The sequence below is a fragment of the Diabrotica virgifera genome, chromosome 1 (assembly GCF_917563875.1).
Source record: "Diabrotica virgifera virgifera chromosome 1, PGI_DIABVI_V3a".
Lineage (NCBI taxonomy): Eukaryota > Metazoa > Arthropoda > Insecta > Coleoptera > Chrysomelidae > Diabrotica > Diabrotica virgifera.
Window position 1 is genome coordinate 153,659,786 of NC_065443.1, and position 16,507 is coordinate 153,676,292.

Below are 16,507 nucleotides of genomic sequence, written 5' to 3' on the forward strand. Positions count from 1 at the left end.
CTGATAATATTGCGTCTAATCTCTGAGACAAGATAATATATAATTATGTAACCAGAATGGATTTGCTGCTCTCGGATCAGACCTCTGGAAATGTAAGTACTTCCTGCAAAAGTTATCTCTTTGTCAATATTATTGTTACATGTTACTTTGTATTAGAATCACACAATAATTCAATTCGTTTTCACCATTTCATCCGCTGCCTCGATAGTACCGCTTGGGTGAGCCGGAGTGATGTTCCAATGCAGCATATTTGGCGATTGAAGCTCTTGGTGTTGTTTGGTCGCTTGTGGTTGTTGGTCTGTAGATAGTTGAATGACGAGGGTACGCCTCCTAAACGTTAAAGTACTTAAAAAACCTATAAACCTGGCTATATTTTTTACGAATAAAAGAATGTGTTAAAACTATATTTATTTATATAAAATTACTTAAAAATATTGTTCGTCAAGAAGATTGGTAATAGTCAGTGATTGTTGGAAATCGGAAAGGTTAGTCTCTTCCTCGCTGTAAAAATAGATGGTCTTAGATGAATCTACTTGGACAAATCCATTTTCTGAGAACCTTCCCCTTATTTCAGTGTCCAACCAAACGAATAATGCAGGTTTGTCTGATGAAACGGTAACTTCAAACATATTCTCAGCAGCATTGTATACTTTTACTGAATCAATCTAAAAATAATTATAAAAAGTATAAAAAGTCTTGTCGAACTAACACTGTAAAAGGGTGAGAACAGAACAAGTGGGACGAGGTGGAGGTCGCGGTCGATGTCGATATCCATGTAAAACAAACACATTGTAGTGAATGGAAGAGAACAGAGCAGGTAAGTCGCGGTGGAGGTTTAGCGCTATGTCATCCACGTTTACATCGATGCTTTTGAAAATAAAATGAGTTTGTTTTAAATTAATGTCTACTGAGCGGCCTACAAGGATGCTTCCCTGTGATTGGTCCGTTCGAAGCCAAGTTGTCATTACCTGCGCTATCTGAGTTGATACTTTTTATATAATCCCTTTTTTGTATTCAGTTTATTTTTGAATTTCTAAAGTAAGTAAATTCAGTAAATTTTTGAAATATGAAGGAGGATCTGATTATTTACAGCTGACATTTTATCACTATCATCACTTGACTGACACATCGCAAAAGCACAGTCTTTTTGTCATTCAAATTTCATTAAACTACTTAACTTGATAGTGGTTCTAGCTCGATTGACAGCGCAGGCATTGTTTATCTAGGGATAGTTGGTCAACCCAATAGGAAAATTTGTTTGATTCAAATTGAGACAGTCACCAGATGTCCCCACAATTTCTGTCAGGGTCGCAACGTCAAAATGCATAGACACCAAGTTGGATACGATCTTATTCATAACACCCCAACTCGCATACATATTAAGAAAAATAAATATATATCGAAGAATATATTCAGAAATTGAATTAATGATGTCATTCTATTATATAATATATAATCTATAGTAGCATGACACCATTAATTCAATTTCTAAATATATTCTTCCATATATATTAATTTTTGTTAAAATATGTATGCGAGTTGGGGTGTTATGAATAGGATCGTATCCAACTTGGTGTCTATGCATTTTGACGTTGCGAATCTGACAGAAATTGTGGGGACATCTGGTGACTGTCTCAATTTGAATCAAACAAATTTTCCTATTGGACTGACCAACTATCTCCCTATATAAACAATGGCGCAGGTGACCTCCTTGCTATGTGCTGCCGACATCGACCGCGACTTAACTAGTAGCATCCACCGCGACCTACACCTCCACCTCGACCCACTTGTTCTGTTCTTACCATAAGTATGGTACCTAGATATAAAACATTAGCGCTTCATTTTTGTTCTTTTCGTTAGACAGCTTTATACATGCATATTTTTTGTATTGATACAATTTCAGTATTTTCTAAGTCTTTTTGTTATCGGATTTTTTTCTATTTTTTTACAGTCGAGATCTATAACTATCGAGAGGAGCTTTAGATCTAAAACTTGAACAGTGAGGAATGGTTCTTGAAGCAAAAGATCTGAAACTTGATACTCAAATAAACTGCGCGTCAGAGAAAACTGGCCGCCCACAAAATTTAGGAAATTTTATTATATTTTTTTATATATTTCTCCATTTTCTTTTAATTTGTTTTATGATAACTAAATTAAATGAATTATCATATGTAGGAACTGTGAAGCTAGACTGAGTCTGTAAAGAGAATCAATAAATTTGCAAAACTATTAAACCATAAAATCCCCGGAACTCGTTATTTTTTAATAAACGAAGCTTCGTGGAATTGATGCTTTTGAGAACTGTGTGATCTATTTATTGTAGTGTTCTAAAGAGTTTCTGATATATCTTAGTGTTATCGAAAGTCTGTTCAGATTGTTGGAAAATGGAGCAAGCCAAAGGAATGTGGAAAGACAATTGAATGTCAGTCATTAAACTATGCAAAGAACTTACCAACAATTTATTGAGGCCCGATCTCATCAACAGCGATCCGACACGGCTTCCAAAAGAAAGATAACAGTCAAAGAAGATCGCATTCTCGCTATTGTTGCATTGCGAAACCGGACACACACTGTTACTAGAATTATTCTTCAAAGACATATTCAGCAAGCCCAAGCAGCAGTAATCAGCATTTTTAGTGTTCGACGAAGGTTAGACAACGGGGCCCGTACTTACTGCTGCTCACAAAAGACGCACACTTGCCCGTGAACACGTTAAAAAGTATTGTTTATAGATGAGTGTAGAACAGCGTTTCTTAATTATTTTTTTTAATCAACTTAATTTGATTGGCCCGTTTTCCCTGACGCGCAGTGTATTTTGTATCATAATAAATATCAAAATATTTATTTGCAAATGGAATCACTATTGCAAATAAGATGAATATTATTATAGATAATAAACTTATTTTAAAAAGAAATAATTCTAGCCTATATAGTATCGGCATTAAAGAGCAATGAGAAAATATATTGAGTTACGTGTACGTAACATGTTTAGCAGAGTTCCAACAATAATAATGAAGGAAGCAAGTGGTGTGTTGTACGTCAGGAAAAAATGTAATGATACTGAACATTTTACATATTATAGGAATAAATCCAAAGAGAAAACTGAAGTAAGTAGTTTCTTGAACCAACTATTGAAAACATTGTACCTACATACTACAAGTACGAAGAGAATAAATAGTTACAAACTAGTACTTTACTCTTATGAATATTTTTGTTTTATAAGCTATCGTGAATACGTACTTTAACATTGGGCCTTTCTGGATGTGAATTTTTAAGATGAGATGGGAATACATAATTATTTGGTCCAACTGGATAATTTCCATTTTTAACAACTAACGAGAAGAAGCAGTTGTCTTTAGGAGAATCGCCACATCCGTTCTCACTCAAGTAGCTGTCTGTTGGAACTGATTTTATTAGTTTGGATTCACCTGCTTCCTAAAAATAACAGAAATAAAAATATTTGTTAGGTCCAAATAAATTAAATTAAGTTCCTGCCCTACAACATATCTATAGCCCGATCAGGGAACACAAAATTTTACGAAAACCTCCAAAAAAATAAAGGAAGGATGAAAATTTGGGAATAGGTAGTTAAAATTGTCTATTATTATATAAGAAAAAGTTTACAATTCTACATCCCCTCCATTTTACAAAAATTGGAAAATACGGGGTGAAAAATTTTTTCTCGGGGGTGAAAAAATATACGTTTAAAATAAGTCCGGAATTGAATAAAATGATTAATTCTAATTAACTTTTGTTCTATAGAGTTTTTTTACTAAGTCAATACTTTTCGAGTTATTTGCGACTGAATTTGTTCATTTTTAACAAAAAAAAAAATGTTTTTGGACGGTTTTTCGGAGATAACTCAAAAAGTAAGTATTTTAGCGAAAAAAATATTCTTAGTAAAAATATTGCTTATAAAAAATTCAAAAAAATTGTGGATGCGTGAGGTCTGCAGACCCAATAGAAGCAGAGTTGCAGCTAATGAAATGTAGGTTCTTCTTCGTCAAATTCCAAATCGATAATACTTCAATGTGAAATAACCAAAAAAACGGAGCACTTTTCGGGAAAAATTCATTACAACTTTTTTAAAGTGTTTTAAAAAAGGTTTAGTCCTGTTTTTTAAAAAAGGAATACCAAAAATCTCAAAGAGTAATAAAATGTACGTTTTGCTTTTCTAAATATTTTTGATTTTTTGTTTTCTTGTTAGACAAAAATTGGTTATGCTATGGCTGTTCAAAATTTGCCTAAGTGATTAGTTACTCGTTCAAGCCATTTTAACTACAGCTTATTCAAAACGAAGTACTTTGAACCGATGAAACTTACAGATCATATAAATAATACATAGACAAAGTAACTTGTGAAGTGGTAATGTTAAAATGTATAATAAATGTATATATTTCGCGATTTTTTTACCAAAAAATAAAAGGGACCAACAATATTTTGAGCGTAATTCACTTACTTTTAATATTACAAGTTTAAAAAAAAAACAAAAATAAACCTTTTTTTAAACACTTTTTTCCCCTAAAAGTGCTCCGTTTTTGGGTTATTTCACATTAAAATATTCGATTTGGAATTTGACGAAGAATAACCTACTTTTCATTAGCTGCAACTCTGCTTCTATTGGGTCTACAGACCTTATGTATAAACCATTTTTTTCAATGTTTTATGGGCTATATTTTTGCTAAGAATATTTTTTTCGCTAAAATATTTACTTTTTGATTTATCTCAGAAAAACCGTCCAAAAACATGTTTTATTTTGTTAAACATGAACATATTCGTTCGCAAATAACTCGAAAAGTATTGACTTAGTGAAAAAACTCTATAGAAGAAAAGTTGTTTAGAATTAGTCATTTTATCCAATTCCGGTCTTATTTTGAATGTATTTTTTTCATCTTCGAGAGGGGGATATTCCCCTCCATTTTTGTGATGTAGAATTGTAAACTTTTTCTTATATAATAATAGACAATTTCAACTACCTATTCCCAAATTTTCATCCTTCCTTTATTTTTTTTTGGGTCAGATTGTTCTTTGATCGGGCTACTATAGAGTTTTATAAATATCTACAGTTTTATATAATGTTTAGTAGGTTTATAGTTTTAATGAGTTTTAACTACATTTTTCCAGTTTACTCGTATTTTTACATCACTCTTTCCTTCATGTAGGGTCGTTCCGGTCGTTGTGATATTAGTGCGTCGCCTTGTTTTTACTGTTATATAGCTGCCAAGTTATCTTCTTCACGTACCATCTCCGCGACGGAGGTCGGCAATCATCATAGCTATTTGGACTTTAGAGACGGTTGTTTTGAAAAGTTCATTTGATGTACATCCATACCATTCTCTCAGGTTGCGCAGCCACGATATTCTGCGTCTCCCTATGCTTCTTTTTCCTTGAATCTTTCCCTGCATAATCAATTGGAGCAAGTTAATTATATCTCTCTTCACGTGTAATATGTTCAATATATTCTAATTTTCTTATATTGATGACATTTAAGATCTCCATTTCTTTATTCATCTTTCTCAGAACCTCTTTGTAGCGTGTTCTGTCCACGATATTTTCAGAATTCTTCTGTAGACCCACAGCTCGAATGATTCTAGTTTTTTCATTGATGCCGCATTCAAGGTAAAAGCTTCCATTCCATAAAACAAAGTCGAGAAAACGTAGCACCTAGCCAACCTAACTCTTAGCTCCAACGTCAAATCTCTTGTGCAGAGCACTTTTCTCATTTTGTTAAAATTAGCTCTAGCCTTTATATTCTGATTTTAATTTCATGGAAGTAAATACATGTGGAGTTGATCATAATTCCAAGATATGCATATTGGTCTACTCGTTCGACATTGGTTCCATTTATGAAGAGATTCTCGTTATTTCTCTGAATTTTCGATATTTTCATAAATTTTGTCTACTTGGCATTCATTGTGAGACCGTATTCTTGTCCAAACTTCGCTATTCTGGTTATCAGCATCTAAAGATCTCCAATATTTTTGGCTAAGATCACAGTGTCATCCGCATATCTAATGTTAATGAGAACTCCATTTACTTTTATTCCAGCTGTTTCACCCTCACCCTCAAGACAGTATTATATATTATTATCTCTAAATGTATGTAAGCAATTGACAGGAACTACTGGCGGCAAAGTCTAGTGAAGGTAAGCCAATTTGTGTACATTTGAATTACCGAGAGCTAAAATAAAAGGTGAGCTGGTAAAAAGAAATAAAGATAGCAGTGAGCAGGTACAACTGAAAAATTAGTACATAATTTTCTCAAATTTATTACATTCTCATTATATATTTTTTATATGTTAGTAAATATCTATCACTATTTTTAATGTATACTCACCATATCAACAGCGACTTCTTCAGTAGAGACTGGTGTGAAAGAATCCCATTTAAATACTCTAATTGAAGCTACTAGACCCGGAAGAGGTGCTATAACATCTGAAACCACATATATTTCAAGAGTTCGAGCCGAGTTGATATGACCAGTAATAATGATGGGTGCGAAAAATTCTCCTACAAAATACTGGAGCATCTTCCACCTACCGGTGAAGTCTGAAAATAATAAGCAGAATTACTGTACACAAAATATTGTCAAGCATTTCTGAAACATATCTCTGCTTCAGTCATTACGTATCTCTTAAACATATTTAACAAAATTTGGCCTCACCACCAATGGCCAGCTATTTGGTCAAAGGAAAAGGTCATTCCTCTCCTAAAAACTGATAAACCTAAATATGACCCAAAATCATATCGACCCATATCTCTGACATCGACAACTGCAAATTAATAAAAAATATTGTTAGCTTTAGGCTCTCACGGGTTTTAGAAAATTCTAATTTCTTAATCTCCGAGCAAAATGGCTTTAGAAAAGATCGGTCAACCACAGACAACATTTTAGACTTGGAAAGTGAGATACATAAACCAAAAATGTGTTGCTATATTTTTTTATTTAGAACGTGCATTTAATAAAGCTTGGAAGTAGGTACAACATTTTGAGACAACTTCATAAATGGAATACTCGCAAGGTCACTGCCTTGCCTTCATCCAAAACTTTTTAAATAACAGATCTTTTCAATTGAAAATAAATAATATCTTTTCAAATATTTATAATTTGGAAAATGGTACAGCCCAAGGATCCACACTCAATCCAACACTATTTCAAGCACCCTTACAGGCCCGTTTATACGCTGATGACCTAGTGGTATCTACACTTGAGAGCAAAATAATCGACTCACTTGCTGAATAATTGTACACGTGGAATTTCCTAAACCTGTTGTCCGATTTGAGTGATTTTTTTAGTATGTTTTAGCCTTATTATTTAAGAAAATCGATGTAATATTATTGTCGCTATACAGGTAAAGGTCATTTTATACCGGGTGTAACAATCATACTGTGTTTTTTCTTAAAGTTCGGAACACCCTGTGGAGTATTCTAGCATATAAAAAATATTTAAATTAAAATTCAATTGTAGGCTTAGGCATTATTAACATTTTCTTTTTTGACTCATTTGCTTATGTTGGATAATAAAAAAGTTAGGTACGTTTAAGAAAAAAAAACACCCTATGATTGTTACACCCGGTATAAAATGGCCTTTACCTGTCTAGCAATAATAATATTACATCGATTTTCTAAAATAACAAGGCTGTAACATACTAAAAAAATCACTCGAATCGGACAACAGGTTTAGGAAATTCGAGACTTCTAACGTGTACAATTCAGCAAGTGAGTCGATTATTTTGCTCTCAAGTGTATTAAAGGTAAAAATATATCCTCAATGATTTCAATTCTTTAAAACTTTTTAGATACTCTCGAAAATTGGTCCCACCTTACAGGTTTTCAATTTTCAATAGAAAAATCAATAGGAGTTATATTCTTTCCAAGCTCCTTGCCACATCTTCCAACCCTGAGAATGTATCAGAACCAGCTGGAGTTTAGAGATCATCACAAATTTTTGGGTTTAATCTTCGATTCAAAGCTAACATGGAAAAATCACATTTCACAACTTTTCCTTTCCTGTAATAAAATATTAAATGTATTAAGATCTCTCTGTAACAAAAACTGGGGCTCAGACCAACCCACTTTACTTCTTCTGTATAAATCTGTAATACGTTCTAAGCTAGATTATGGAGCAATTGCCTATTCCACAGCTAATCAATTTCTACTCAAATCGTTAGATATTATTCATAATAAAAGTCTTAGATTAATCACAGGGGCTTTCCCCAACTACACCTGTACCCAGCATTTATGCTCCTGTAGGAGAACCATCGCTACATCACCGCCGCATGTTTCTCGCTCTATCGCATGCAGCCTCAGTCGCGTGCAATATTTCAAAGCCAATACCTATATCAAAACACTTTTACAAACAAATATATAAACATATTCCAAGATATTCGTTATACCAAAAAACCATATTACGAAATAATTAAATCCATACTTCAAAACGTAAACATTAATTTTCCGGATGTTTTCTCCTCGGATATTAAATACCCCGAGCTTTGGCTGATCCATTTACCAATCTGTGATACGATACAACTCTGGAGTATTTCGATAAATCCAATACACACCATTCTTCGATCCGGTCCAAGTTCTAAGCCCTCTTAAAAAAGTACCCCGACCACCATAAAATATACACAGATGCATCTAAATCCGAAGACAGAGTAGGGGCATCAACCGTTTCCTCAGAAAACAATCTTCTTTTCCGCCTACCCCCAGCATGTAGAACATATTCGCTGAACTCTACTCCATATACCGTGCTGTGAAACTTCTTAACGAGCTTACACTCACAAAAGCCCTGATTATAACAGATTCCCTTAGCTCTCTAAACTCATTTTTCCGAAACATCCTTTTGAAAAGTTGCTAAAATACCAGCTGTCCCAAGCTCATGGACATGGAAGAAGCATCCAATGTTTATGGGTACCCTCACACGTCGGAGTAACAGGAAATGAAGAAGCTGACAGGACTGCACGAGAATCAATTTTAAGTTATTTTTCTGAGCCGATAGACAAGTGTGTTTCCAGTGACTTAAAAGCTTATTTTAAAAATTAAGTGGTATGCTTGTGGCGAAATGAGTGGTCTCAAACTAATTCTAAGCTCAATAAAATCAAAAATAGTGTTTCTCAGTGGATTCCATCGTCGCGCAGTAGGCGAGAACAAATTGTGCTTGCACGTTTACGTCTAGGACATACCAGGTTAACGCACTCTTATCTTTTCACAAAGAATAATCCACCCATATGTGATCAGTGTAACGTCCGATTAACAGTCGAACACTTTTTATTTAATAAATTGTAATCAATATGACCAAGAAAGACAGCGCTACAATATCCCAAACTCTCTATCGGAAGCTCTAGGTAAAAACTGTTCCTATGATCATATAGTTATTTATCTAAGATCCATAAACATTTTGTATAATCTGTAGTTATTTACTGTAGTGTTACAGATACTATAAAATATTCCAAACACACTGGAAGTAAGGATAGCAAGAGAAGATTAGTGACTAGAAGACAGTTATTACAGCATGGAGAAATTTATGCAGAGGCCTAAGTAAGCCAATAGATGTTTGGAGAAAATATATCAACGGTGTTTTACTCCAGCCTTAAGGCAAAATCAAATTTTATTCTTTATATTGCTTATTCCTTATTATGTATACGCCGTTATTAGGTGTCAACGTCCTTCGGTAGCGATCTATGGAGGAGTATCACCAAGCCCTTATCCCTTGCTGTACCGCTCCTCCATAGGCCGATCAGACGCCAGTTTATTCCAGACCAAGTTGTAGATTCTACTGAATTTAATACTACGACGTTGGCCTTTTTATTAATTTCAAATGTCCGGGTGGGGGCTCGAACCACGATCGCAAATCCACTAAACTTGTCGATCGACTGCGCCTCAGCCAACTTGGCCGTCCGATCGACAGCCTTGGCTTCCTTATTGTGAACACAAATAGAATGCTTAAGCTTAACATAATTTATAATGGATAAAGAGGTAACACAAAGATATACAGCGTGTCTACTTGAGTTGGAAACATATGGGAAACTTTTTTATTATTAATTTTACGAAAAAAAGTTATTCTTTATAAAAAGTTCTGCATGCCCCAAAACCTAAGATTCAATCATCAGATATCAAATTTTCTGAATATTATACGAGGTATGTCAAAAAATATGAATTTCGGTCAAGGGTAAAGTACCTTTATTTCTCTCAATATCGAAAATTCTTATGATAAAAAGTTGTTTGGAATTAAAAACTAAGATCAAATATGCAATTACATGCTTCTTATTGAAAAAAAAAATTTTTCTCAAATTTAAGGATACCCAACATTGTTTTTAATTATTACAAATATGATAACTCGTTTATTATTCATTTTACGAAAAAAAGTTATTCTTCGTAAAAAGCTTTGCATGGTCTAAAATCTAAGACACAACCATGATATATCAACTTTTATTAATTTTATACGAGATGTGTCAAAAAATATGAAATTCGCTCAATATTATAGCACCTTTATATTTCACAGTATTTCAATTAGAAGGATGTAATTGCATATTGACACATAGTTTTTAGTTCTAAACAACTTTTTTAATAACTTTTTTCAATATTGTGAAAAATAAAGGTACTTTACTCTTGAGTGAAATTCATATTTTTTGACATAACTCGTATAAAATTAATAAAATGTGATATCTGTTGGTTGCATCTTCGGCCTTATGACCTACAGAGCTTTTTATAAAGAATACCTTTTTTTCGTAAAAGTAATAATAAAAGAGTTATCGTATGTGTAATGAATCAAAACGAAGTTAGTATCAATAAATTTGAGAAAAATTTGGAAAATATTTTTTTCCAATTAGAAGCATGTAATTGCATATTTGAGCTTAGTTTTTATTTCCAAACAACTTTTCAGAATAAGCATTTTCGATATTGAGAGAAATAAAGGTACTTTACTCTTGAACGAAGTTCATATTTTTTGACATACCTCGTATAATATTCAGAAAATTTGATATCTGATGATTGAATCTTAGGTTTTGGGGCATGCAGAACTTTTTATAAAGAATAACTTTTTTTCGTAAAATTAATAATAAAAAAGTTTCCCATATGTTTCCAACTCAAGTAGACACGATGTGTATGTATGTATATAAACGATAGATGATATGTATATATCTCTAGGATGTTCCCAAAATATACAATACCTACCTATCCTAGAAGGTTATAAACTAATAGGCCTGGATCCCGTGTACCAAAAAAAGTTGATTAATAGCAAGCTGAAAATTTGTTAATAGCTTAACGGTGTCTAGTCGGACAAACTTTGATGTACGGGATTACTGGAACAGGGGAAGTTTTAATTGTGGAACAGGTTAAAAATCTGGAACGTCAGACTACGAAAACTTCCCATGCATTTTGTCCGACAGAACTTCCAATTGATTTGTTACCCTTTCATTAAACTCTTATGCAAAATCAGACTGCTATTTATCAGCTGTCATAATTCCTGTCATTTGACATGTTCTACGTGTCAGACTTATTAAAATGCCCAGTTGGTGATAAATACCAGTCTGATTTTTGCATGAGAGTTTAATGAAAGGGTAACACATCAATTGAAAGTTCTGTCTTACAAAATACATGGGACGTTTTCGTAGTCTGACGTTGCAAATTTTTAACCTGTTCCACAATTAAAACTTCCCTTGTTCCAGTGTTCCCATACATCAAAGTTTGTCCGACGAGACACCGTTAAGCTATTAACAAATTTTCAGCTTGCTATTAATCAACTTTTTTTGGTACACGGGATCCATGCCTATAATATTTCAAACGTACAAAAATGAACAGCTTGTCGAAGACGATTAATCAATTTAAAAATAAAAATAAACGAAATAATACATACCAATTCCAGCCCATGTAGGAGCTAACCATACATCATTTAGCTGCCAATAGAGAGCACCCATCGTCCTGCCTAGACCTTGATCATTCAAAATGCTTCGGTAACGACGGTAATGCTCACTTTCAATTTTTATTCCGACTGCTTGGGCTATCTAAAACATTAAATTATGCTATTGTTTTCACGCCTTTTACAACATTAAAATTTGAAAACCTTGAATTATTCATGTTTGTCTGTGCGTCCGTAAACAAAACTCCTTCATTATTAGAACAGATCTATCTATCTATCTAATCAGCCCTAAACATCCATCCTTGGATATAGGCCTCCTCTTCCTTCTTCCATGCCTCTCTATCTTGGGCAATTTGCATCCATTTTGACCCAGTGTGTTTCTTCAGGTCATCTGACCATCGCATATGTGGCCTTCCCCTTTTTCGTTTGTGGTTCCATGGTCTCCAATGTATAATCATCTTAGTCCATCTTTCATCCTTCTGCCGTAGGGTGTGTCCGGCGAACTTCCATTTAAGCTTTGCTACTTGAGTAGAGACGTTTTTCACTTTTGTTTTGTTACGGATCCATTCGTTTCTTTTCCTGTCTGATAATTTAATGTTCAGCATTTGTCTATCCATGGCTCTTTGTGTCTTTGCTATTTTTCCCATATTCTCTTTTGTAAACGTCCATGTCTGAGAGCCATATATTAAAACAGGGAGTATACATTGATTAAAGACTTTTGTTTTTAGGTATTGCGGGTATTTTCTGTTCTTTAGGATATAAGACAGTTTTCCGAATGATGCCCAGGCCAACCTTATTCTTCTCTTTATTTCTTCGGTCTGATTTTCTTTATTTAATCTAGTGATTTGTCCTAGATATATATACTCTTTTACTTGTTCTATTCTTGTTTGTGCCACTGTAATTACTAGTTCTTCTTGTTGTTTTAATTTTTATTTAAAAAATTTTTATTTAATTTAATTAAAAACATGGTTTTTGTTTTACTGTAATTCATCTTCAGTCCTATCTTTGTCGATTCTCTATTAGAACAGATAGAAGCACAAATATGAGGTGTCGAATGAGAGTTTATAACCCAAATATGGTATTAAAGGTGAGAAATTTGACCTCGGACTTCTGAGTCCAGAGCTGCTACCGGAAGTACTGTTTTAAAGTTGTTGCCGAAATAGTACAAGCGATGTGATATTCGACGCGTCTTAGTAAGTCGGCAACCAATATGGACTTCCGGTTGTCGTTTCTTCTGCCCCTCCCCTAACACTCACATCAGATTTGCAACTCATAATTTGAAAATATAAAACATAGAATTACAAAAATAGCCTTGCCTATGTTCTACATTGATATTAAGCCCAATGAAAATAACAAGGAAGTATATAATATTACGAACCTCGGAAACAATATCGTTAAATGCGAACCTCCATACACCAAGAGAATAATACATCAATGTACTAGATGCCAAGCTTTTGGTCACACCAAAGCTTACTGCAGGAAGATTTTCAAATGTGTCAAATGTGCAGGACAACATGAAACAAAAGATTGTTCCCGCAAAACAAGAGATGAACATGTAAAATGCGCCAACTGCGGAGGGAATCACCCTGCGAATTACAGAGGCTGCAACGTACACAAACAATTACAGCAACAATTGTATCCAGCATTACGAGAGAAAAGCAACGCCTTACCACAAAATCAACAAACAGCTAACAGATATATACAACCTGGAATGACATATGCCCAAGTAACAAATAACCAAGTACAAACCAGTCAAACAATACCAGAAAATATCCAGTCTGTCAACAATATGGCTAAACTAGAGGAGATGTTAACCAAACTAATGGAGCAAATGGGGACAATGTTAAATTTACTTACCGCAGTCGTTAGTAAATTAGCTTAATGACAGTACAACCCAAATATAAAATACTTAGCTATCTGGAATGCCAATGGCCTACAACAACACGCGTTAGAAATAAAAACCTTCCTCATTGAGCAAGATATCGACATAATGATGATTTCTGAATCACATTTTACAGATAAAAATTATCTTTGTATTCCGAAATATAAATTATACTTCACAAAATATCCAGATAACAAATCTTATGGAGGTACTGCTATAATCATAAAGGAAAACATCAAACATTACGAAAGAGAGAAATTCGACAAAAATTACCTACAAGCTACTAGTGTTACAATCGAGGATGAGCACGGTCATATAACAATGTCTGCCATATACTGCCCACCCAAACATAATAACAAACAGATACAGTTTGAAGGTTTTTTCAATACACTTGGAACCAGGTTCTTTGCAGGAGGTGACTATAACGCTAAACATGTCCCTTGGGGCTCACGAATTACAACTACAAAAGGAAGAGAATTAGTCAAAACAATGAAGGCTAACAATCTACAACAAATATCTACAGGCGATCTAACATATTGGCCGTCAGATAGTAATAAAATTCCAGACGCCATAGACTTTTGTATCACGAAAGGTATTGATACTAAGAAATGTAAAGCAGAATCTTGTTTTGATTTATCATCCGACCACTCTTTAGTAATAATAAAGGTTAATTCTCAGATTAGAAATAAAGAAAAACAACCTTCTCTGTACAACAGTAGGACGAACTGGAACATATTCCGGGACAAACTAGATAATTTAATTTTCCTAGACTTACCGTTAAAAACTGTAATAGACATCGAAACAGCAGTCGAAAAACTAACAAAGAATATACAAGAAGCATCTTGGTTAGCCACTACAAACTATGAAACACCTCTAGGCAAAAGTGAAACATCTCCTACAATTAAAGAAAAAGTTGCTGTCAAAAGACAATTACGGAAACAATGGCAACCTGCAAGGACTGGTGAAAACAAGAAGAAACTTAGTAAAGTAACCAAAGAATTAAAACAACCAATTCAAGAAGAGCTAAACCAAGGCATTCAAGACTATCTAGAAAGTCTTACACCTACAGAAGCAACGGAATATTCATTATGGAAAGCAACAAGAAAACTCAAAACGCAACAACTTCCAAATCCACCAATCAAAAACTTCAACAATACATGGGCCAGAAGCAATAAAGAAAAAGCTGAAGTCTTCGCGGAGCACCTAAAAAATGTATTTAAACCATTTCCTTCCGAGGTAACCACCGCAGAAGAAAAAGAAATAATGGACTACCTAGATGCCCCATTTCAAATGGACTTGCCTCTACATAAATTTACTGTAAAAGAAGTCAAACACATTGTAAAGCATGAAATAACATAAAAAAGGCACCTGGATTCGATCTAATTTCTGTAAAAGTCCTACAAGAGTTACCTGAAAAATGTAACAAACTTATAACCTTCATATTCAACGCAATGCTACGGACGAGTTACTTCCCCTGCACCTGGAAGCTTGCACAAATCATCATGATCCCTAAGCCCGGAAAAAAACCAGAAGTCGTCTCCTCATATAGGCCAATAAGCCTGCTCCCAATGTTATCCAAAGTTTTCGAAAAGCTCTACGCCAGTAGGCTCGAAATAATAATATATTCAAAAAAATTGATTCCAGATCATCAGTTTGGATTTCGACAAAAGCACGGAACAATTGAGCAGAGGTGCACAGATTAGCTAACCAAATCTACAGGGATCTGAACGGTAAAAGATATTGCTCAGCAGCCTTCTTGGATATATCACAGGCATTTGACAAAGTATGGCATAGCGGCTTACAATTTAAATTGAAAGAACTCTTACCCTATCCCCACTATCTACTACTAAAGTCCTACCTTTCAGACAGACATTTCTTCGTGAAACAAGGGAGTGAACTTACTGCATTACATCCAATATATTCTGGCGTTCCTCAAGGCAGCGTCTTGGGACCTATATTGTTTCTCCTTTATACAGCTGATCTGCCAAGAACAAGAACCACCACTGTAGCAACATTCGCTGATGACACAGCGGTCTTGGCATCTCACACCAATCCGGCCTCAGCCTCAAAGAACCTTCAGACAAACCTTGATAAAATCCAAAAGTGGCTAAAAAGATGGCGTATCAGAGTTAATGAAACGAAATCTACACAAGTGACATTCACTTTACGCAGAGAAACATGTCCACCTGTAAAAATCAACGACTGCTACCTCCCACAAGCTGACGACGCTAAATATCTTGGCATACATTTGGACCGACGGATGACTTGGAAGAAACATATATTCACCAAAAGAAAACAGCTAGGCCTTAAATTTAGCAAAATGTATTGGCTGATTGGACGCAAATCTAAATTATCATTGGACAACAAAATACTGTTGTATAAGGCCATTCTCAAACCTGTGTGGACATATGGTATACAACTTTGGGGAACCGCCAGTAATTCCAACATTGACATCCTTCAAAGATTCCAAAACAAAGTGTTGCGAACCATCGTCGATGCACCTTTCTACATCCCCAACAGGGTCATTCTACACGACGTCAAGTTGGAATCCATCAAGGAAGTGATCTACCAGTTCAGTGTTCGTTACAGTGAAAGAGTGTCAGTGCATCCTAACGTGTTAGCCAACTGCCTAAACGTGCCCGATGTCAACGAAGTGCGTAGACTTGGACGCCTGCTGCCTGCCGACCTGTCTACAGGACTCAGATAAGTTTTAGCTTTTAAGGACATATCGACACCAATAAGTACTCTCATTGTCAAAAAAAACTAAAT

The 16,507-nt window shown here is 34.5% G+C and overlaps 1 protein-coding gene across 1 annotated transcript in view; it reads right to left on the reverse strand.

The window, feature by feature from the left end:
- Positions 1-391: 391 nt before the first annotated feature.
- The window catches only part of LOC114327793 (beta-mannosidase), a 138,394-nt gene continuing 122,278 nt past the window's right edge, over positions 392-16,507 (reverse strand). The window contains exons 11-14 of the mRNA XM_050641647.1: positions 11,854-12,001; positions 6,337-6,548; positions 3,241-3,435; positions 392-665 (exon numbers count right to left, since the gene is read on the reverse strand). Coding sequence (XP_050497604.1) covers positions 426-665; positions 3,241-3,435; positions 6,337-6,548; positions 11,854-12,001 — 795 coding nt within the window. The 3' untranslated portion in view covers positions 392-425. The remainder of the gene's footprint in view (positions 666-3,240; positions 3,436-6,336; positions 6,549-11,853; positions 12,002-16,507) is intronic.